The sequence below is a fragment of the Rhinatrema bivittatum genome, chromosome 18 (assembly GCF_901001135.1).
Source record: "Rhinatrema bivittatum chromosome 18, aRhiBiv1.1, whole genome shotgun sequence".
Classification (NCBI taxonomy): domain Eukaryota; kingdom Metazoa; phylum Chordata; class Amphibia; order Gymnophiona; family Rhinatrematidae; genus Rhinatrema; species Rhinatrema bivittatum.
In genome coordinates, this window is record NC_042632.1 from 46,470,994 (window position 1) to 46,496,538 (window position 25,545).

General features: G+C 40.0%; 1 protein-coding gene across 4 annotated transcripts in view; it reads right to left on the reverse strand.

Annotated features, from left to right (window-relative positions):
- SMAD5 (SMAD family member 5) overlaps window positions 1-25,545 on the reverse strand; it is a 129,657-nt gene that overhangs the window by 61,552 nt on the left and 42,560 nt on the right. For 2 of the 4 annotated variants that reach the window (XR_003853459.1, XM_029583926.1), the window contains exon 6: window positions 22,103-22,359. Coding sequence is in view for 3 of the 4 variants with exons in the window: in XM_029583926.1 (XP_029439786.1) it covers window positions 22,103-22,359 (257 nt within the window). In the remaining variant the exon portion in view is untranslated. Of the gene's footprint in view, window positions 1-8,045; window positions 9,635-14,497; window positions 15,802-22,102; window positions 22,360-25,545 lie in introns of those variants that run through there. The other 2 variants (XM_029583925.1, XM_029583924.1) reach the window with 2 other exon arrangements.

Sequence of the window (25,545 nt, forward strand, 5' to 3'; positions counted from 1 at the left end):
CATCTGAATAGTTATACTAAACTCTGCACAGCAAGTAAAGTCAACCAAGATAGAAAAAAATAAACATAGAACACAACATACTATATGTACCACAAAACATGAAAATTATTATTTTTTTATCTGCAACTTATACACTGTACATAAAAATAACCAGACCTACTGTTTATCAGGTTGCCAATATTCTCCATTAGCTGAAAAACAAATTCTCTCGTCATGTTAAATTATTACACCCATAGACAGGATATATGAAAAGTTCTCCAGGAGTTACTTGCCAAGGTTGAAATATACTCGTCATGTTCTTCCCCACCACAACCCTCTGTCCCCCTCTACACTGATTACCTGGGGGAGGGGGAACATAGTGAGTGCAGCTCTTCTCTGACAAGTGCAATGCCCCTCCCCCCAACTCCATCTCCCTACAGTCTTCTGTCCCCTGTTTCCAGCTGTCCACTCTGCCCCCCCCCCCCCCCACCACAGTTTGGAGAAAGTCTACCATGAATCAGGCCTCTTGACTTAAGAACTCTAAGTAGAGACCTTCTAATCGTGCAATGGACTGCGTACAGGAATTTCTGCAACTAAAGCACTATAAGTGTGATAAACACTTAACACAAAACAAAACATTGTGCTATTGTGAGAATCCCTAGAACTACACATGAAAAGCATGGCTCTATTAATCATAAACCCATACAAGTGCTGGAAAGCACTAGAATAGGCAAATGGTATTTTACAATGAACAAAAAGTATCACAACAATTACAATTAAAAGGCTAATACTATATTATTGAACTATGAAATGTGCATACTCCATTAAAATTTAGAGGGGGTGGGCCTTATGAGGGTTGGTTTTTTAAAAGGAAGAAAAACCTCTTTCTTTTGGGCCGATACAGTAAAAGTCGCAGGAGAGACGGCGAGCGCCCGCTCTCCTGACGCACGCACAGGCCACTGTCCTGGGCGCGCGATTCAGTATAGGCCCACATGCAAATTAGGGCCCGCGGTAAAAGGAGGCGCTAGGGACACTAGTGCGACCCTAGCGCCTCCTTTTTGACAGAAGCGGCGGCTGTCAGCGAGTTTGACAGCCGATGCTCAATTTTACCGGCGTCGGTTCTCGAACCCGCTGATAGCCACGGGTTTCGAAAACGCGCGCTGGCAAAATTGAGCGTCCGTCTTCCAACCCGCGGGCAGATTTGTTTTTTTTAATTTTTGGAGCCTCCAACTTAATATCACTATGATATTAAGTCAGAGAAGACGCGCGGACAAATGGGGCTAACAGTGCGCTCAGCCTGCGCGCACTTTACTGCATCGGCCCGTTTGTTTGTTCTATGATTATATGTACATTATATAACAAGTTGTAACTATGGCTTTTAATCTATCTGCTTTGGGGTCCATGATGTGACACGATAATCAAACTTTAATTTTAAATGTTCTGAAATCTTTGTCATGTATTTAAGAAGAAACCAATGTTCAAACTTTTAACTATCACATATAAATACATATATGGGCTTATAACTAGTTTTCCTTTCCCTCTCCCGGTCGTTCTCTCACTCCTGGGATTTTTTTCCCACACGAGCAGCCCCCTTCAAAACACCAAGCCACTTTGCTATACTTCAATCAAAACAAACTTACTTATTTATTCTAAATGGCCTCACCTAGACTTTTAAGCACTCCATCTCAGATTGTCAGTCTTCTCATTACGTAACTTTATACTGTACTGCCTTGTGCCACCTGTTACTATAAAGGAATCCTAGTTAGGGTCCTGAAATGTTTAGACAGTGATGTGATTTAGTTAAAAAAAAAACGAACTCAGCAATACAACAGCAACATACACTGGCTTGACAATACCCTCCGCCTCCATACCTCCAAGTGCTCCACAGTATATAAAGGTACCCTACACATCCCCTCCCCCAAGACCTCCCACCTGACCTCAACGAAAGAGCGAGCCTTTTCGATTGCAGGACCCACTCTCTGGAACTCCCATGCCGCCAGACCTTCGTCTTGAGCCATGCACCCAAAAATTAAAAAAAAAACAAACAAACAAACCCCAAACTATATTGGCTATTTGAACAGGCATTCCCGGAATAAGCACCCTCCCCCCCAATAATGCTAACAATGCTCTGCACCATTTAACACTGTGGGGCAGATTTTAAAACCCGCGCGCAGGCGCAGATTTGTTCACGCAACCCAGCACGAAGAAATCTACGCCCGATTTTATAACATGTGGGCGCAGCCGCGCGCATGTTATAAAATACAGGGTCGGCGCACACAAGGGGGTGCACAATTGTGCAACTTGAGTGCGCCGAGCCGCGCAGCCTTCCTCCGTTAGCTCCGAAGCAACTCTGAAATCGGAGCGGCCTCAGAGGGAACTTTCCTTCTCCCCCCCCCTTACCCGCACCTTCCCCTCCCGAACCCACCCCCCCAGCCCTATCTAGAACCCTCCCTTACCTTTGTTGAAGAAGTTACGTGCGCCGGCCAACGGCCGGCCCGCGATCCCAGGCACAGCGGCAAATGGCCACTGTGCCTGGAGGCTCAGGCCACGCCCCACCTCCCCGCCCCAGGGCTGGCGCACGCAACCCTTTGAAAATATGCCCCTTAGTCTATGTCATGCTCTAATAATGCTCTGTATGTATATACCATATGTATACTCCATTCCATTACCTAGTGCATTCTCTCATGCATCCCTACTGTTACTTGAAATACCTCTATTGTTATTATTAAGTTATATTTTCAATGTTCCTTTCAAGCTGTTGATCCCCCCTTCCAAGTTTAATGCTCCCTGTTCAATGTACTACTGTTTCAAGTTCTATGTAAACAGATATGTGCCCACGAATACCGGTATATTAAAAAAAAAAAAACTTTAAATAAAATAGTTTGAAAAGTAAATAATTTCCAGCAAGGAAATTATAGCTTCTGCTGCAGTAGTGTAAGGAAAAGCTCAGTATTCTGAGCTAAAGTCATGGGCTCAAATGAAAATGAAGTGGGCTCAGTGGCTTTTCTTGTACCACAAGTATGTGGGCAGCCAGGATGGCCCTCCCATTGAGTACAGATGGCTTCAAAGCCAGAATTATCTGCACTGAATCATCCAAGTGACAATTTAATCCAGAGAAGTCATTAGCATTTGGATTCCACCAAGTACACTCAAGACAAAGGGGCTAATTAAACATAATCTGAAATAATCAGTGTTCAGATTAAAGTGATTTACTATTCTTTTACATTAAAGGATGTGAACATTACACAAGAAAAGTTCTAGCAAGATAGAAGCATACTGAAGCTTAAAAAAAAGCATGCAATAGATATGGCATAGAAAAAAAATGTATTAATTATATAAATCAATATAAGAACATAAGATATGCCATAGTGGGTCAGACCAAGGGACCATCAAGCCCGGTATCATGTTTCCAACAGTGGCCAATCCAAGTCACAAGTTTTTATTCAGTTGCAAAAGTTTATACATTCTAGACAGATTTTACATGATAGTCAATGTGGATTTAGAAAGAATCAAAGCAAGGAGACCATGCTGGTCTCTGTTCATTATTTATTACGTACATTGGATTCCGGAACTGATGTCATAGCAATTTACCAGCATATTCCTTCAGCTTTTGACTCAGTATGCAATTCTATTTTGTTGGCCCAATTAAGAGAAATAGGGATAGGGGGAATAGTTTTAAATTGGTTTGATTCATTTCTAAGTTCTCATCAGCAGCATGTTAAAGTAGGGTCAGTTAGATCAAATGGGTTTGACCCAGCAACAGGTGTACCACAGGGCTCAGTTTTATACCTGATTTTATTTAATATTTTCTTTTTTCATTATGTGGTTTGTTAGATTTAATTTTTTTTTTTTAATTTTATGCCAACGATATACAAAACGTATTTCACTGTTCAGGGAGATATTTCTTCTGTTATTTTGAGAAAATCATACTGTTTGAACGCTGTAAAAAAAATTGGATGTCTACCAATCACATGAGGATACATTTCTCTAAAACTAAGGCATTATGGATTTTATGGTGCCCTACAGCAGTATTCCTGGACAGGTTGTTAAAAATGGGAACCAAATTTTGTTCATGGAGCAAATAAGCAATCTAGGGTTTGTTTTTGACAGTACTCTCAAGTTTATTCCCTAATTAAAGGGTGTGCTATCCAGGGGTTATTTCAAGTTGAGAATGCTTCGGCATATAAAACCAATTTTGGATGTCATATTTTAGAACCATAGTTCAGGCCTTTGTTGTTATAACGATTGCGTATTGTAACTTTATATATTGGTCTGCCAAAAAAGTACCCACGGGTTCTCCAACTTTTGCAAAACTCAGCAGCCCGTTTGATAGTTAATATGGATCAATTTGAACATTTTAGTCCCCATTTATATCCTTTGCATTGCTTGCCAAGTCCCAGAGAGCTAAATTTAAAGTTTTGACTACTGTATTCAAGGCTTTGCGAGTGGAGGGATCTGTCTAAACAGTATGTTTGGTTCATATAATCCATCTAGGAATTTGCACTCTTTCGGTCAACATCTATTAAAAGCCCCAGTAGCAAGTATAGCATGGTTGCAGGAAACCAGGAGGCAGGCTCTTTCACTTATAGAAGCGAAATTATGGAATGACCTGCCAGTGGAGTTGAGGCATATTTAGGATATTAAATTGTTTAGGAAAGTGCTTAGAACTTTTCAGCAAAGCCTTTGGAAGTGTGTAATGTTTTGATAGCACCATGTATTTGCAGTGTTATTAATTTGTTAATGTTTTTGTTTTTAAGATTGTTAGCATGAATGGTTTTTTTTTGTCTGTAATCCACTCAGCATGATTTTAATATATGAGCAGAATATAAGTATTTTTCAATAAATAAACCTGGCAAGTACCCAAACATTAAATAGATCCCATGCTACTAATGCCGGCAACAAGCAATGACTATTCCCTATTGACTAATAGTGGTTTATGGATTTCTCCTCTAGGAATTTATCCAAACCTTTTTTTAAACACAGCTACACTAACTGCCTTAACCACATCCTCTGGCAATGAATTCCAGAGCTTAACTGTGCATTGAGTGAAAAAGAATTTTAGATTTTAAATGTGCTTCTAGTTAACTTCATAGAGTGCCCCTAGTCCTTGTAATATCCAAAAGAGTAAATAACTGTTTCACATTTACCTGTTCAAGTCCTTTTGTGATTGTGTAGACCTCTATCATATCCTCCCCCCTAGCCATCTCTTCTCAAAGATGATCAGCCCTAACCTCTTAGCCTTTCCTCATAGGGGAGCCATTCCATCCCTTTTATCATTTTGGTCACCCTTCTTTATACTTTCTCCAGTGCAACTATATCTTATTTGAGATGCAGCGACTAGAACTGCACTCAGTATTCAAGGTGCGGTCTCACCATGGATGTTCTATATTATGTTGAAAAAAATATTTTTCCAAACGCACTTGTATCTGTAGAATTTGTTATAGAATGAGAAAAAGCAATTTTAAGTGTCAGTATAGGGAGCATCTCAGGGATGGGAGAGGATGAGAGCCAGAGATGAGGAGCGGGAGGATTGAGGATTGTAGAGAGGAATGTTAAAAGAAGAGAACAGGGTAGAGGAAAGGGGACTGGGGCTGGGATTAAGGTTGCAAGGGATGATTCCAGGATCTGGGCAATAAATCCAAGATCAAGGGATAGAGGATCTGAATTGCAGTTGGTGGGGGGGGGGGGGGGGGGGGGGAGGAGGAAGGTAAATGAGGACGGAGGTATCCCTAACATGTTCCAGTCCTCTTCTCCTTTATATCCCCCCTTCATCCAATCTGGCATACGTATACATACACAAAACACTGCTCCCCTTCCCCTCTTACACAGAGACATGCCATCCCTGCCAATCCCCCTTTCATCTCCAAGCTCCTCCCTCCCACAATGATTCCCTGCTCAGCCTCTCCTATTCTCAAAAGTCTCCTCCTTTGCTCTGCTTGCTACAGACTTATTTTAAAAAATTCTAGACAGTCAAACTCCATTTCTTGGTGGTCTATAATAGGTTCATAATCAAAACCAAACATTCAAAAACGGCATAAAATCCAAAACAAAACATATTTAGATCAGAAAGTCATCTTCCCAGTTCCCAGATGCTGTTATGCTATAATCCAAGTTCAATCTGTCTGAAATAAGTGAACAGAGAAACTCCCTTAATCATTAAATTTCCATCATTTTGGTGTTTACAGTCCCTGTTCTTTAAAAACTGTCACTCTCAGCTTAGCGCTCAATATTGCCAAAAAATAGGTATATTAATAGAACATAACCATGGTAAAAAAAAATTGAGATAACTAAAACTAGACATTTCATAAAAGCTATAAGTACAACAATCTTAAAAATAATCTGTAGGGTTATAAAACCAAAATCTAATCAGTAATTAGGAACAACCATCTCTCTCCAATCATCAAATCGGATTAGAAAAGACTTATTCATAAAAAATAAGATTTTACTAATTTTCTGAATTTTAACAGTATGAGTTCTGTCCATCATATTAGGGAGAGCATTCCAAATAATAGGTCCCTATGCATAAAATAAATGCTCTCTAAATTTGTCCAGTCTAATTGCTTTGAAGGAAGTGACACACAGCAAAGTTTGGGATTCAGACCACAGGCTCTGCATCGGCAGGTATAATTTCAAAGTCGCATTGAAGGATGGAGGAGTTATGCCATGGATTCCTTTGAATACTAGCATTAAGATCTTGAATTTAATGCGCTGAATTACGGGAAGCCAATGAAGCTTGGCCAATGCAGGGGAAATATGATCCCGAAGAGGCAGCCCAGTAATAATGCAGGCAACTGCATTTTGTACAAATTGCATGGCACAAATGGTAGAATTTGGCAAAATTAAATATAATGAATGGCAATCAAAAGATTTTGTAGATGGTCCATGACTCAGCAATAAGCTAATGAACCAAACAGGATAAAATCTTCCTTTAAAGTGTATATAGCAAAATTATTTGAACTCTGTCCCCCGACATGGGACAGAGTTTCACATAGGCTGCATTGGGAGAGACAGCTTACGTTGTATATCACACTTTTAAGTGTTTATAAGCTTCCCAAACTACACAATTTTCTTTATATGGATTTAAACATTTCATCTTCTTCAAACCTGCTGTTTAAAGCCTTCACCTTTCTGGAATATTCTGGAGTACATGGCATTACATTAATTTCTTCTGACATAATAGACTTTGATTATGCAAAAAGTTTAAGGGTTCCTTGAAGTAAGCCACCCCTCTTGATGCAGCCTATGTGGAACACAGTTCCGTGTTGGGGGACTGAGTTCAAATAAAGATCGCTATGTGCACATCTTAAAAGTAGACAGTATCCTGTTATTTGGTTCATTGGCTTGTTGATTCACAGACCATGTTCAAGATTTCTTGCAGCACACTTTTCTTATTAATTATCTGGTGTGTTTGCACTCCTATCCACAACTTTTTGCAGCAATAATGAAAAGATGAAATAAGTGTGTGCATCTACTTTAAAATGGCTGCATGCTTCCTTCAGATCCAGAGAATATAGCCAGTCTCCATTGTCTTTTATAAGCTAATTGTTCAGGCTAGGATGGGATATCATCACCCTGTTTTCTTTGGAATCAGAAGTACCTGGAAGACATTCTGCCATCTCTCCTGTGATGGGACAGGTTTGACTGCCTTGGCCTACAAAAGGGTGGAGATATCTACAATTATTTATATCTTGTGTGTAACTAATAGTTAATGCTCTCAGTGGGTGATATGGAGAAATTTCAATATATGTGATCTGTTGCCTTCTGTAACAAGTCTAACTATCAAAGGGTGCTATGGGTTAATGGCTGATGTAAAACCTCAGCCTCCAACAGGGACTGCCTCTGAACAGGAATGCTATGAATTCTGGATGCAGTCAAAGCCAAGATTTGGTCTTTGAGTGGGGCTTAGAGCTTCCATCTTTGCAATGATGGACTGTTGATGCCTAGGGTGAGTCCAACCCTGGAAGTGCCTTTGTAAGCGGGAAAAAAAATTGCTTCCTCAGTTCTTGACTCAAGTACCTCCTTGATCAGAAGACTGGCTTAGAGGCGGTATTGAATAAAGTCAGTAGCATTATATGGTGGTCTTTGACAACCTCTGACTCTCAGAAGAAACTCACTCTAATACAAGCCATGTCCCTAAACTTTACTTGTATATCTTCAAAGGCTAGAAATCCTACAGCCTCCATATACTACTATCATTGAAGAGGCTCTCCATGACACCTCAAAAGCATCATATGCTGAATGGATAAGATGCTATTTGAACTCAATCCAGTGGTGAAGAGAATTCACTTTGATGCTCCTGAGAAAATTGGTCAATCCCTGAGCCTTTTACAGAATTATGTACAACAGCTGGACAATGTAGATGTCAAGCATAACATAATGCCCCATTCCAAAGTAATCCAAAGTCTGACACATACACCTCAGGTTCATTGAGCCATGCTTCTTATACTTCCTGGCATATTTCAGAGTGGATTTAACTACCACTGGCCAGTGTGACAAGTGGAACCAGACTAATACTTCATTCACTTGGACACAATATTTGTCTGCCTTCTTACCAATCAGAAGGGCAAAGCATGAGGCCTTCCTCATTCTTGTGTGCATTTCTCGATATATGGCACTGCCACTGACTCTTGGTTCATTTAGGTACTTGAGGTGGCTAAATAATGACCTAACACTAAATACTCTGAATAAAATCTGAAAAGGAGGGGGTCTTCAGTTGGAGACCTAATTCTTTCCTGTAGAAAAAAGGGATCTGAGGGTAGTTCATGTGAGCATCACTTTAAAGCAAGTCTTCTCTAACTCATAAGAGGATTCTCAAGAATGCTAAGAACCATACTATGACAGGAGGGGATTTCTGAGGATGCACTGATCCTAGAATGAACAGCTGATGGACAACTCTTGGGTCAGGGGGTAAACCTCCCGAGAGGCTTCCCTTCAGGAAGTCATTTAACTTTGGTTTGGCACCATCAAGTCTTGATGCTCAAAGGTGGGATTAAAAGCTTAGAGCACTCGGCAGTACAGGAGAGGCAAGCAGAAGGTCGATCATTTGACATGCCAACTGGAGATGAATCAGTCAACACCTGCTGTGCAATACACTTCTGGCGCTAAGCAATCACGTCTGCAGTTCCTCCTTGAATATTACTGAGCCAAAGATTTGATGAAGCTTTAGTGTCTCTTGATATCCTGAAAACTCAAAGTCAGAACTCCAAGATTGTTGCAATGGGCTTATAAGGTGGGATGTGGAGCTTCCCTCCACATACAATCAATTTGGGATAGGAGAGGGCACTCCAGTATCCCCCTGCTCTTGGAGCTGTGTATCAAAGGATATTATGCTGATGAATTTTCTTTGATGCTGTTTTTCCTCAGCTCTGACCTGAATCTCTGGGCCTGTTCATAGGCTTTGGTGGCAAAGAATGTTTTCTTCTGCAACTCCAAACCTCCAGCAGTCTGAGTTCCTTGATCCATGCTGGCTCAGGAGAGTTAGATGTAGTTTTAACTTCTTGCAGGCAAAGCTATAGTCTCACCTGGTAGAACTGAAATTCTCTGTGAGATGTGTCATGATTCTCACTCAGACTTTTATAGCAGGTCTTGTGATGGCTGGTGATAGAAATCTTCTGACTGCAGTCTGGGTACTTCTTTAAGCTGTAAGTATTCTTTTCTGACATAGAAAAAACAATGCAAAATCAAAAGGAGACAAAAAAAAAAGGAGACCTGTTAGAAGCTGCTGCATGAAGGGCCTGCCAATAGAGATGAAAAAGGCATTCATTTAATTCTTTTCTATGCTAATATTCATGACATGCCATATCACGTCGGTTTACATCAAACACGGGGAATTAGCATTAACAGTGATCTTAGCTAGAGAGCTACTGAGAGTTAAGGGAAGAGGTAAGTTACAATGAACGGGATTACTGGAACTTGAAGGTTGGAAGAGAGTATGGAGAGAGGAAGTTAAGTGATGGTATAAATATATGGAATCACAATAGTAAGAGGAACAGATTAATGATGTGTTATAACAATAGAATATACAAATATGAGGAACACAATATGTTATAATAGAATAATTTTATTCTATTTTTTATTATTTTTATAATTATAATATATAATTAAATAATTCTATTATTTATATTTATTATTATTATAATAGAATAATTTTAGGAAGACATACCTTCCTAAGAAGGGAAGCTAGAGAAGAAAAACTCAAAATTACTGCACAGAGCAGATAAAAAATGGAACAGAGCAAAGCAAAAATTACCATCAGTACCATTGAAAAACAAGTCTCGTTTTTAAAAGAATAAAAAAATACACATTTTAATCAGTGCTGAATGAGTAACTTTTAATGTCATATCTGAGCAAAATATATATTTTTTTTACAAGAACAGTTTTCTGGATTTATTGAAATGATGGTAATATACAGAAATACCCATAACACACTAACTGCTTTGAAAGTATAGTAAAACGGAACCTAGTAATTTTGAAAAAAAAACAAAACCTCCCTAAAAAGCAGACATAGCATATATCAAAATGTGTTGCTTAAGACCATGGTTTGTTTTTTTTTTTTTTTTTTTTACAGAGCAAACTGAAACAGTAATAGAAAAAGGCAGTACAAATACAGGAGCAGCAGAATGAACTATATTGTGAGTCAATGATTTGATCTTCAGAGTTGGTTTTCACAGTGGGGTAGGGAATTTTCTTTACAAAAGCAAATATACAAACTTTCCACACCAGCAAATATTTATCCTGCACATTTCAACAAGATAGATTATGCCAATTGTAATTCGTTTGGTGGGCTAGCTAATTTGAACATTAGATTTTTTTTTTCTCTGTATCAGGAATTATTCTTGCTCACTGTTCTCCAAATTAACAAATTGTCTGAACAGGTGCATTAAACATTAACTGATCAGAGAACTTGACATTAAAAATTATGCAACTAATCCAAGTTAACACAGATGCTTACTGGCATTGAGATGAAGTGAAACATACATAGATATGTATGCACCAAATGAAATATTTTCCAAAAAATGAGTTTTTTAATCAACATAAAAGGGACTTATTTTATATTATAGATGGAATAAAATGGTTACCGAAAGAAAAATTTCAAAATATCTATGCCCTTTTCCTTGTAGTTTTAATGTAAACAGACAATTGAAAAGGGCCAGAGTTACATTTCATGCAAAAAAAAAAAAAAAAAAAAAGTCTGTAGTAACTTTTTTGCCCAAATATTTAAATATTCCTGCCATAGAAACAGAATACGAACAAAATATTGGGCAAAAGGCCATATAAAATATTTGAAAAAGCAAAAATTATGAACCAGATGAAGATCTCAATTATTGCACAAAATTCTGCTTGCACATTTTTCCCTTCCTGAAATGGCAGGAAATAAAATCCTTGAACAAAAGATGTGCTATTTTAGAATTAGGGCTTCTGATTCTAGGCATTTATAAATTAGCTTTTCAGTCAGTCAATCAGGTGTTTTTGGAGGATACTTAAAAAAAATAAATAAATAAAAAATAGTGTTTTCAAGGCACGAACATTTCTATTTGCATTTTTTTGGTTTATTTACTCCACCAACCAGGCCCTGGCCTGTAGCAGCTTCCCCCTTCCCGGATTCTTCCCTCCAGCCACATTTCTTCTCCCCATGGCAGCTACAGCAACTCACCAGTGCTGGGACTCGGCCAGTTACCCATGACACTCCTCTCTCTGCCGGCCATCATGACTCTCTGCCCTGTCCTGCCACCACATCTCAGCTGATCTGTTTGAACCACAGAAAGAGGGCAAAGCTGGTGGAAGCAGAGGATCATCTGTTGCAGGACACGCCGGCGTGTGTGGGTCAGGAGGGACCGCAGGAGGCAGCAGCTTGATGATATTTTGCCCACATAGGTAGACAGTTTCTTGGGGCTTTCTGTTATACCCCCAAAATCAGGTTTTTGTTTTGGGAGAGTTTTATCGCAATTTTTTGGTTATAACCAGAAATCAGAAGCCTTATCCATAATTATGCAAGAGACCCAATCTGCAAGATTTATGTACCTTTTTCCCTGAAAGCAATCTACACCCAAGTCAGTTTGTTGCAATATATTTGTTCTTTAATGCATTAGTAAATGCAGAAATACTAATTACAAGTAAACAAGGGTGGTCTTTTTAAAAGGATTTCTTCTCTCTCAACTACATGTACTAGCAATTCAGGTTTCTTTCATAATGAATGATACAAAGGAGGTAGAGAGAATTTCAACAACTTATGAAACCTCCACAATTCCACCATTTTAAAACAATATATATTTTTTTAATGACATGTCATGGGTTCTCCTTGTGCAACACTATCACTGGAATTTGCTTAAAACACGTTAAATGCATTTTAAACAAATATTGCTTTAATTTTTTGGTTTTGCTTTACAGCTTACAGCAGTGTTTTTATATCAGGGTCCCTGATGTGCCATAGTATTTTTCAGTTCAGTAGCGAGTGGCAGAAGCCCCACTGACATCTTTCCCCTCTCGATCCCCAACATCAGGCCAGCAGCAGGAGGAGAGCCTTTCATGCCGCCACCTCTGACAAACTTCACGCAGAAGACTGAATGCATGGGGCTATGTAATCTTGTGGGGGCCTGCTGGTTCCATACATTTAAACATCAAATCTAAGCACGCTTCAGAAAAAGACAGGGACAGAAAGTGCTGCTCTCCTCCCACTTGCTGGAAGGAGAGAATTGCAGGAGTAGAGCTGAAAGAGGATCACAGAAGCAAGGGACGGCTGAGGGGGGATATGATAGAGGTCTTTAATGAGTAGATGCGACTCTGTTATTTATACTTTTGAATAATAGAAGGACTAGGGGGCATTCCATGAAGTTAGCAAGTAGCACATTTAAGACTAATCGGAAAAAATTCTCTCACGCAATGCACAATAAAGCTCTGGAATTTGTTGCCAGAAGATGTGGTCAGTGCAGTTAGTATAGCTGGGTTCAAAAAAGGTTTGGATAAGTTCTTGGAGGAGAAGTCCATTAACTGCTATTAATCAATTTTACTTAGGGAATAGCCACTGCTATTAATTGCATCAGTAGCATGGGATCTTCTTAATGTTTGGATAATTGCTAGGTTCTTGTGGCCTGGTTTGGCCACTGATGGAAACAGGATGCTGGGCTTGATAGACCCTTGGTCTGACCCAGCATGGCAATTTCTTATGCAAGAAGATGGCACAGGCAAGATAGGTGTGACAGAATCAAGGGGATGAGAGTATCATGTAGTATGTGAGAGGGAGAACTATCCCCATCCCAACCAACATAAATAACTGCCTTGCCCCCCCCCCCAAACACACAAAGATGTCATGATACAGCTGGGCATTGTAAAATTTGGTTTAGTGTTCAAAGATTGATCAAACTCAAAAGTATACTGTGAAATGAAGGTAGGACTGAGAACTTGTTTATCTTATGCATTAGGCCCTAATGATGCAGGATGGGAACAGTTTCACTATAGCCAGTGACGGATTTAGGATTCTGCTACCCTTAGACACTGATGGTGATGCTACAACCCCACCCCATCAAATCCAGTACAATCAGACAAGGAGTAGTGAAAATTCAGAAGTATATTGACAAGCATTTCTGTCTTTTATATTAAGTTATAAACTTTGTGTCTGTACAATTTTCCCTTTATTGTGTGAGGAAAAGTATTTCAAGTATCAGGGAGATCTCATGGAGGACCTGGAAAGGGGTGAGATGATGGAAATGAGGAAAGCAGGAGAGGATTGAAGATGGGGGAAGATTAGGTATGTGTGGGGGGGGGGGGGGGGGGGGAAGGGAGAAAAGGAGGAAGTAGTCAGGGTCTGGATAGAAGCAAGAGGTATGAAGGACCGAAGGTTCCTGGATTTGAGAGACCTAATCCAACATGAAAGGAGATAGGATGAGAATTGCAGTGGGGCACTGGCAGGTATCCCCTCCTACTGTGCTCTGGTTCTGCTCTCCCTTGCATCTTCTCTCTAACTTTTGGCAGCGAGACAAGCACACAAGCAATCCCGACCCATATCTTTCACACACTGCCTCCCCCTCCTTTATTCCTCCCCCCCTCTCTCTCTCACACACACACTCTCCAGCTGATCCCCTCTCATTCTTCACAATCCCCAATAACCTCCCCAAAATAATCCTCTTCTTGCTGTCTTGCTCCAGGCTCACCCCCTTTCCCTGCACTCTGCCTGGGAAAGGAAAGACTGGACCAGAAAGCAGAGGGCTGTTCTCTGCTGAGTAAGGTTCAGCACAGCTGGAACGCAGCAAATCTTCAGTCAGCCTGCTCCACCACCCCAGGCATAGGCCTAGTGTGCTTATTGATAAATCCAGGCCTGACTATAGCACTTGTTCTGTAGCAAAAAGTCAACCAAAACGCTTTACAAATCAAAATACTGTTGGGAGTTGAAATGACCAAGTATATTGTTTTAGAATCATATGCCCTAACAGATAAATTGGATTGCTCTGGGATCGGAGGTGTGTTATCAATAAAAACTTAAAACTCAAAGCAAACAAAAATGAAAACACAAAGGCTGCCTGTAAAAGAGCTATAAAACTGCTATATTTACATCAAAATATGAAGGGTTAAAAACTAAGTCTGGACACTTGCATTCATGTGATCTAGATTTCAAGATCCAACTAGAATTACTGGGCTAGAAAAGTATAAAGTGTTTAACCTGACCCAACATGAATAAAGTAATATGGTTGTGGTGTTAGACCACTTGAATTTGGGCAACTTCATTCTAAGCCCATTTTGCTTTGCCCTGATGAAAAGTCTATTGTTCAAAAGCTAATACAGATGCATTAATGCTCCTGGCTTACTAAACTTTCCCCCCCCCCCAAAGACACAGAATGAGAAAAAAAAAAAAAAATTCAGGCCTTAGTCCAATGAAAAGGTAACATCTACAACTTGTTTGCTAACCTTTGTACATCTTGAATGTAAGAAATGCAGTTTTATAAATAAACTGATTGACCTTCATTGCTACCTTTTAATGTAACTGCAAGGATGAAATAGAACATAAAATACTGTTCGTGTGTGACAATATCTTGATTATCAGCATTTTTCAGTCTTTTATACTAAGCCATAACTAAAGAAAGCCTTTAAAACTTTACAAACTTTAAGTCCATTGTTTTACGAAAAAAGGAACATGGTCGCTCATGCCAAATCGGTATTTTTCTCCTAAAACAAAAACAAACAAACAAACAAAAAACAAAAAAAAAAAAAGTTGTGTATGCCATCTTCCGATTCATGTACAGCTGAGTTCTAAAGACTGCTTGCAAGTCCCATGTGATCTTTCTTCAAATAAAAATGTACAATGCCAACTTCGTGGCTTCTGAATACGTAATCTATATTTTCTAATTAATAATGTCAAAAATATAATTTCTGACCAAAATACTGTAGCAGATGTTTCCAGTTAAGACAAATGTCAATCTAAATGATTTTTAAAAAAATATTTTGCAATATTTTTAAAAATTGTTTCACTCAGGTCTGAAATATTGTCATGTCAGGATCAACTCAAATTGCAAAGAAAAAAAAAATCAGAATTAAAAAATTCAACGAAAATGTCATCTATGCTGGTAAAAAGTAGAAAAAACCTAGAATATCAATGCAGCTGTTCTCCAAGTAGCTCACAGTAGCCACAAAAATATTTTCCAGAATTAAAGCAGTTCACAAAAAATGCTGAGGGTAATAAAGTCAATACTATGAAACAGATGAGATTGGATTAAGAGGTGAGCCCATTTGTGTAAGTACTTTATCCAGCCACTGAAGGGGCCCGTGAAGGTGAATTTCTATCCAACATGGTGTGCTTGTCACATCTTGCCGGTGATATTCTGCTCCCCATCCCTTCAAAATGAACAGAGATATGTGAACAAGAAAATAAATGTATTGTATTTGTCATGTAAATTGTAACATGCAATAAATTCCAGTCACAAACTCATCAGTACTTAAGAAAAGCTAGCTTGCTTACCATAAACAGGATGAATTAGCCATGACACATGGGAGAGATGGCATCTGATGGTGCCAAATGGATCTCTCTCTTGCTCAAGTACAGTTTTACCACTGAGCATAAGCGAGCATCCCACACATGCACTGCATAACGAGCCCTTCAGCTGATTGTAGAGCTTAGCTTTAGCCCTGCCAGGGAGGTGGGTGGGAATTAACCATGGCTATGTTATGCTGCTATCTACAGAGAACCCCATTTATAGTAAGCAATCTAGCCCTGCTTGTCAACAAAAAGCAAATTATCTATGTAATGTGGGGAATCCCAAGCTGAGGGTCGCATGGCAAAGCACTTACTGAAAAAAAGCAAGAGAGACAAATCCCCCCCCCCCACATACACTGGTGGAGAGTGGACCACTAAGTGAACAGTCTGTGCAAAATTTCCCAAAGCTACTATTGTTTCTAGTGAGATCGTCTAGACAGTAATGGGACAAGGTGTGAACTGATGACCAAGTTGAAGTTTTGCAGATGTTTTCAATGAACACAGCTTAGGTAAATTCACTGAATAGCTATAAATCTTACTTGATTAGCCTTGATGGAGTCTAGGATGTGGAGGCCAGCCAGAGCATAGCAATAGGCAAGACAGTCTTTAGATAATTTGATATCAGCTGTTCCCAGTCTTTAGGATTGTAAGAAATGAAAAGTTGAGAAACCCCAAAATGCAGTAGACTAGATATACTAATGCTTGAAGCTCACTGACTGATCTAGCTGATGTGATGGCAACTAGAACCACCACTATCCAGGTAAGAAACTAAGGAAGCTGACTAACTGTATAGGGTGGCTTCATCAGGTGCGCCAAGATGACATTAAGATCCCATGGCACCGGTGGCTTGTCAACTGATGGTCTTGTATGGCACAAGCTTTTCATGAACTTTGAAAGCAGAGGATGTATGGAGATAGACTTACCATCCCTGGTGGTAGGAGGGCAGGAGGCCAGATGCTCCCACATTTTCATTTGAAAATCCCTCAGGATTAAATGAATCAGGATTGCTACAGGTTTGGAAAGTGATTCCAAAAACTGAAGAAGCTCAAAGTCCTCAGTGTAGGGATCTTTTCCCTACGGATGTCGACTTCTATTGCCTTGGCCAACTTGTCTAGGAATTTACGGTGCGATAGGTCTTCTGATGGAGATGAATGCTCTGGCATGTCATATAAGGGGTCTAAGGGAATCCCTGCAGATCCTTTCTTGGAACCAAGAGGTGTAGACCCCATTCAATATGAACATCTTGCAGTCATACACAGACCCTGAAGCCACTAGAAGAGGCCTTCTTGCAGCCGGACTTATTCCCATGTGTCATGGCTAATTTGGACCTGCTTGTTGATGGAGAAAGTCTATATATAAGCACCAAACCAATAAGAAACTATTCAGCTATAGATTACTATGTTATTCAGAAAAAATCCTTACAATGATGATTAAATCTGTTTTAAATAATAGGCTGCAATTCACTTTGACTTGTGACTTGACATCTTTGTGAACATAAAAGAAAATTATTCCTTACCTGCTAATTTTCGTTCCTGTAGTACCATGGATCAGTCCAGACGGTGGGTTATGTCCCCCGTCCAGCAGATGGAGTCAGAACAGAGCTCGAGGGCTCCGCCTCCTATACCAGCTCACCCTCTGCTGGAGCTCAGTATCGTGAATAACAAAGCCCAAAAGAGCAACAACAAAACAATTTGGATCAAAACCCTGATGAAAATCAAACATCAATAACAGTAAAACAGGCATGACCTAACAAAAAGAGGTCACCAACGTCAACTTGTGAGGAGCTGTACAACTCTGAGAGAAGAAAGTAGAGACAGGAGAGAACAATGAATCCGAGCAGGTCGCAAGATCCCAGCGTGGTGGGCGTCTGGACTGATCCATGGTACTACAGGAACGAAAATTAGCAGGTAAGGAATAATTTTCTTTTCCCTGTACGTACCAGGATCAGTCCAGACGGTGGGATGTACCAAAGCTTCCCTACTATGGGTGGGCCCTTGAGAGCCCTGCTCGGAGAACCTGATCGCCAAAGTGTCCAGGAGCCGAAGGCGCCAGGTGTAGGCGATAATGCTTAGCGAAAGTATGCAGCGACTTCCACGTCGCCGCCCGGCAAATTTCCTGTGGGGAGACGGAACGAGACTCTGCCCAAGAAGCTGCTTGAGAGCGTGTAGAATGAGCTCGAACGCCCCTGGGCGGATCCCGACCGGCCCAGATATAAGACGACGAGATGGCATCCTTGATCCAGCGGGCGATGGTCGTCTTTGAAGCCGAGGAGCCCTTCTTAGGTCCCGACCAGAGCACAAACAAATGATCGGAAACCCGAAAGGCATTGGTAATCTCCAGGTAGTGGAGTAAGACTCGTTTGACGTCCAAGTTACGAAGAGACCTCGACTCCTCTGGGGAGAACGCCGGGAGTTCCACCGTCTGATTCACGTGAAACGAAGAGACCACCTTCGGGAGGAAGGAAGGTACTGTACGCAGCGAGATCCCCGCCTCCGAAATGCGAAGGTAGGGTTCCCTGCAGGAAAGAGCCTGTAGCTCCGAGATTCGACGGGCAGAGCATATTGCCACGAGAAAGACCGTCTTCATAGTGAGGTCTTTAAGAGAAGACTCCTGCAGAGGTTCGAAAGGAGCGCCCGCTAGGGCCCTGAGAACCAGGTTAAGACTCCACGACGGGCAAGGGTCCCTGACCGGCGGCCGTAGATGTTTGGCCCCCTTCAGGAAACGAGCGATATCCGCCTGGAGAGGAAGGGCGACCGGTGTCTGTACCAGAACATTCAGGGCCGCTACCTGCACACGTAGGGAATTGTATGCAAGACCCTTATCTAGCCTGTCCTGCAAAAAATGAAGGATCAGAGGTACCGACGCCTCCGTGGGTCAGGCCCCATGATCGGTACACACCAGGTCTCGAAGACCTTCCACACTCGCACATAAGCAACAGAGGTAGAAGGTTTGCGGGCCCGGAGCATCGTAGAGATTACCGCCTCCGGTAAGATACTGAGCTCCAGCAGAGGGTGAGCTGGTATAGGAGGCGGAGCCCTCGAGCTCTGTTCTGACTCCATCTGCTGGACGGGGGACATAACCCACCGTCTGGACTGATCCTGGTACGTACAGGGAACTAAGCATTACAAGTGAATTAAGTCTGCTACAAATATGAAAAGAAATGACAGGAAATTAAAACAATTTAGTCTAGGGTGCATTTTGAAAAACTGATTAATAAATCTAAAACCAGAATTTTTGTTAATAAACTGGTCCCTGAAAACATGCTGGCCCTCCTCTCTGTTCCTCCTAAATGGTTTACCAGAGGGAAAGTCATCAAGTGGCTTCAAAGCTTCCTGCTCACTGGCTTAGCTTCTAACATGCTATTTAGGAGGGGGCCTTGAGAGAGGAGATGCTACGGCAATGTAGCTTTATCTGACACATTACTGAGAAGTGGAGAGGGAAGAAATACCATGTCCTGTTACTAGCATTTTATTGCTCCATTTGAGGTCTAATTTTTGTCTGTCTTTAAAAAAAATAAATAAAAATTGACAGACTGTGGAAAATGTTTCACGTTGTTTGTCCCCAGTCCCTGCTCACCTACAAAATCAATTTTTGAAGCAAATACAAGGCACTGCTCCTTTAAACCAATTCAGCATTTTTAAAATGTGTGTTTCTATTCAACTGTTCAGAGGGCAAAAATCCCGATGGAAGGTCATAACTGGAGAATTGTGCATCCATCGGTTCTACCCTCACTAGATTACTGAAATTCTATTTGTGTGTGTCGCCTCAAAAACCCAAAATGTTGAAAGTCTTGCAAATGGTATAAAAGGTTCTGAAGCACAGTTCATTAACAGCTGCCGTCAGAGAAGGCATCACTCCTAAAACTGATGGACCTACCCCGGCTTCCAATATCAAGCTGGGACAAATTTAAAGTTTCTAACTTTGATTTATAAAGCCTTAAATGAAGAATCACCTGGTTATTTGGAAGAGCTCCTACCGATTTGTCGTCCTGCTCAGATGCTACATTCCACTGAGAAGCAGCTGCTTCCTGCTCCTCCTTTTAAGAATTATCTCTTGCAAGACACCTAAAAATCAGGCTTTTGCTTCTGTTGGCCCTCTACTATGGAACGCACTACTGCCAGGACTTGGATACACTGTTTAGAAAGAAACTGAAGGCTTATTTTCTAAAGCTTTCCGTTTTTACATGAAAGCTTCTTTTGACACTTTGTATCTATTTAATAATGCTCTCTGGTTTTTTTTTGTACTGATTTACTGCCCTGCTCTGTCTATTTAATCATGAGGTTTTACTTGTTGCAATTCATTTTGAACACTTTTTTTTTTTTTTTTTTTAGTAAGGCGGAATAGAAATATTTTAAATAAAGCTCCTAAACAAACATTTAGCACATATTAAAGCAGTCATACATTTTAGTAAACAGGCTCCTAAATATTGAAAAAGCCCATTCTAAATTGAAAATTTTTCAATTGTGCTTAAAACAATATTATTAAACTAAACACAAATACAACATTTACTACGTATATAAAAACTAGTTAAGTAAAGACCTACAATAGAAGTTACAGACTAACTGAAATGTTACTTTTGTCTGGAGCTAGCATTGCAACAATTCTTCGTTTCCTGGGGAAAATTATAGCCTTCTCTCCAAGTACATAAGTTTACGTATGCTGAAGCTATGCTCAGAAACATGAACATGGGACTCACTACATTATAACATACATTAATTTATGGGTTTATTACAAAAGTAAATAAAATGAATACATAAGAACAGCACATCAGGGAAAAAACCCCAGCTTGCATAAAAAATATGCAACAAAAGTTGGTAAACCATGGAATATATAATATACAAAACACCAGGGCATCAACTATATCACAGTGCCTGTGCTATGTTGCAGGGGAATCCAACAGGGATGGTGCAGTCAGGAAAGGATGATGATGACTGCCACTACTATGGACATCCCTGCCAACTAAGCAGCAGTGATGAGGAAACATACTACTTTTAAGGCGAAACTCAAGACTTGGCTCTTCCTGCAAGCATTCCCAGAGAGCTAAGAACTAGAAGATATAACAACCCCTGTCCTTTGGTTTTAATGTATTGTTCTCTGCCTTATTTATTCAAGATCATCAATTGCCTTATTTATATGTTTAAAGTTAAAGTTGAGCTTAGTTTGTTTTTCTTATTCATTTAGATCAAGTGTTCTGATTTGTTCCAAGATTGTTCCATGTAAACTGCCACCCGGCAGTAGTTATTACTGTTAAATTGTGAACCGGAGTGATATGTATTGTATACAGGAACTCCCGGTATATAAAAAACCATAAATAAAACAAACATTCAGAGTTGGAACCCCTCCAACTTAAGGTCCCTTAAGTCACCTGGGTATGCCAGCTAGAGGCACTAATGGGAGCAGAGACCGCTGAAGGGCGAAACACACTCAAAGAAAATATATAATACACAGACAGGTTTATGTATATAAAATAGTAGAGGCCATGGAAAATTCTTTTGACAGGTAGAGTCAGTAGCTCATTTCCTGCCCAGGCCTAGCCACAGCAGTGGCTAATCACCTGTCATGCTGACATCTTGTGGTAAAATGCTGGTGCTACAGTCTCCTGCTAGAAAACAAACATGGAGACACACAGTATAGAGAGGAAAATAGTTTTAAAACACATGTAACAACGTAACAGTAGCAAAACAATACAGCAGAAGTAGTGCACGTACACCTCTGCCCCAGGTGTCCTGCAACAGCAGCAGTGAAAACCCGCAGCTGGCTACTAAGTGTTAATGCAACGCCGCCTAGTCAGAGCCCTGTCCATTTGAGTTGCTGGACCCTCATCTTAAAATTCTCTACCCTCAGCTGTGCTGACTGTCTCTTTCAAACTGGTGGGAATCTGAATTAATAGGAGGGGGGATCTAGCCAGCTTGCAGCAAAATAAGTAGCTGCTTTTGCCATAAGAACAGCTGTTAGCAGTACAATGGCAGGAGACAATTGAATTGATTCCGAAGGGGAGAGCCAGCTTGTGCGTATATTTCACAACAGCTCGTTCATTCTGGGGAGAGATGCTAGTTCCCTGGCCTTCCGCAACAGCAGACTCGCGGGGCGCTAATTCTATAATTATTTCTGCTACTTATAATGAACCTAAAAATGTTCTAATCCAGACACTGTCAGACTTACCTTCACAAAGCTCATTCGGATGGTGCACATTTTGGTAAGTTCATATACGGCCTCAAAGCCGTGGTTGACAGATTGCGCTAAAAGCTGAGCAAACTCTTGGTTGTTAAAAATTTTCAGGCTGCACCCACTGGGAATCTTACACACAGTTGTAGGGTGAAAGCCATGGTGGTAGTTGCAGTTCCTGCTCTGGACAAATATACTGCTGTCACTCAGACACTCAGCATAGACCTCCCCTCCCACATAATAAAGATGAACACCTATAAAAAATATAAAAAAAAAAGTAGATCATATGTAAGCTATGAGTCAATGCATTGCACAGTTAGAGACTTCTGTAACTACAATCTTAGACGCTTTTAGTTATTATAGCAACTGTATTCAACACATTTGCATTGCATATTAAACATTCATATTTAAAGTAAATGGACCATTTCTGATACTTTACAGTACCTGAATGTAATCTGCTTTGAAATGCCAAAAAGCAGAATATAAAATTAAAAAAAATAAAAGAATCCATGTACTCTATACCTGCAGTACCACCACCAGCCACCAGATGTCCTCCTTCTACCAAATACAGATAACACGTGACTTGTTTTTAACCTAAAGCAGCAGATGTCAGATATGTTAAAGTGCTCCTCCCATAGGTGTGCAATGCTATTTTATGCTGCAAGGCAATCTTACAAGGAAATTTTACTGTAAAAGTATCCCAAAAAGTGCATCCTGAGATAACATCAGAAGGATAATAGCAAGGGAGCCAATAGTTCCATTAGTGATTTACATCAGCACCAGAAAGGGAACAAAGATTACCTGGCCCCAAAGAAAAAAAAAATATCACATTTTAAATGTTTTCTGTTATGGGCAGGCATAGAACTAATGTGGACGAGGATCTAAAAAAAAAAAAAAAAAAAAATCCACATATGGACAAGGTGATGCTTAAGGGGAAAAAAAAAAAAAAAAAAGTAAATTTTCTTCATTCTTTTCTCGGTATTCTTATATTTTTAACTTTTCAAATTCCATTCAAGCACTCTCCACAAAGTTTCCTTGCATTTAGTTAAAAGGATCTATTTAAAAGTAAAAACAAATACCTTGTCTACTTTTTATGCTGCAGAAATAATTAGACTGATTTGCAAGGAAAACCTGCTACTTATTCTTTTTTTGTTGACAATGCGATAAACATAAAAAAAAAAAAAAAAGCAAGCATATTTGCTTACATTGTAGCCTGTAGACAGGATGAACTAACCATGACGTGGATGACATCATCAGGCAGTGCTATACAGACCCTTCTAACTCAGTAGAGATTTTACACTCCGAGCATGTGCGGGAGCTCATGCATGAGCACTGCCTTGTAAGCCACCTTAGTTCATTTGTAGCTTAGCTTTTGCTAGATGGTTGACTTCAGGGAGCCATGAGGGTAATCAGCATGGCTAACTTATCCTGCTGTTTGCTTACTGTAAACTGCATTTTATTTAAACATGCTTTTTGCCCTGACAAGCCGGGCTGTATTAGCCATGACACATGGGGAGATTGCGGAGTCCCAAAGCTGAAGGTTACCCAGGTGGAGAACTTACTGACAAGGCAACCAGGCTCCCTCTTCCACACCGAAGCTCCATGGGTAAGGAATTCCAAAGAGCTGGTGCAGCAACTGAAAAGGCCGATTCCCTTATAACGCTAAGACGAGCAAGGCATAAAGATGGAACGTCAAGAAGTCCACGTTGAGTTGATCTAAGTTCTCAGGAAGTTTTGTAGATTTTTAACAAAGCATTTGACCATAGGCAAGAACGAGGGTTTGATGTGAAAATTACCCAGGTTTGGGGATGGCGGTTTACTTATAGAGTGGTTTCTCCTTTGCCACACGATTTCAGGTTTTTTTGTGTGTTTAGTATTAGTTTAAGCTGAGACAGCTTTTGCTGTATTGCCTTCATGTATGTTGAGTTTCAATGCTGTATTTTCAATTGATTTGGTGATAGGAATGTAGAGCTGTATGTCATCATCATATAGGAAGAAGAAGTTGATTCTTAGTTCTGCTAGTATATTTACATAGTGGAAGCATATAATTGTTGAAAAGTGTGGGCGAGAGGGCAGAGCCTTGGGGGACACATGTATTGACTGGGAATGTGTCAGATAAATGTTTGCCCAGCTTGAGTTGGAACGTCCTATCAGCTAGGAAGGAGGAGAACCATTTGAGTACATTCCAATTGAGTTTATTCCAATTTTTTCATCTGATGGCACAGCAGAGTGTGGTTGACCCTGTCGAATGTTGCAGTTAAATCTATTAGTACCAAGATATAGGCTTCATCATTATCAAACCCCTGAAACACGGTGTCAAGTAAAGATATGAGTAAAGATTTTTGAGTGATCTTTTCTAAATCCGAATTGGATTGTTGTCTGTGATTTTCCAATTGTGATAACACTTTTTTCTAGAATTTTTGCAATAAAAGGCAAACTGGATATTGGTCTCCAATTGTCCCAATCAATTCTGCAAGTTTTATTTTTTTATGATTGGTTTGATCACAACTTGTTTCGCTCCACATGGGAGCGGCCTTTCTGAGAGCGAGTGGTTGATTATGGTTGCAATTGTTGGAGTGATTACGCTATGTACTATTTTCAGGGAACCTCCTAGAATTGGGTCTAGAGGGTAGACAGGGGGCTTAAATTTTAGTAATGATTTGATTTAGAGTTTGGTTACTATGTCAAATTTGTTCATGTAGGACCTTCCAGATTTTACTTCATGTTCTTTTGTTGATGAGAGTGTGGAATTGAGTTTTTAATCTATTTATTTTACCTAACAAGGAGAAGCTGGATATTCATTGCAGTCATTCTCTGAGAAATTGTATATATTCGATTTGGAGGAAGATGGGTCCTTGATTATGCTTTTGAGGGTTTCGAAGATTAATTTGGAATTAAATATTATCCCATGAATCTGTTTAGCGTAGTAGTCTTTTTTTTTTGCTTTGTTCCAGGTATTTTCATAGAAGGGATCTGTATTTTACTAAGGATTCTTCAGACGGGTGTTTTCTGCCATTTTCTCTCCAATTTCCTCAGCAATTGTTTAGTTTGTCTCAGCTCTTCGTTGTACCAAGGCTTCGTTTTGACGTATTCTGTTTGTTTTGGAAATTTTTGTCTGTTGGGCTTAGGTTATCAACAATATAATTTACAATTTTATCCCGGGAGATAAAGCTGAGGTGGCATTAGTTTGATTAAATTCAACTAACTTAATTTTCAATGATTCTACTAGAACATACGGTTTTATCTTTTTTTCTGAAGGTGAAGGTTTGATTATTATTTTAATTTGCTTGCTTAGTGTTGAGGAATGTTATTTCTGCTTTTATTAGTTGGTGATCAGACCAAGGTAATCTATCGTGTGAGGTATTGATTAAACAGTTATTACTGTTGGCAAAAATTAGATCTAGGATGTCCAGCTTTATGAGTGGGTTTGGTTACAAATT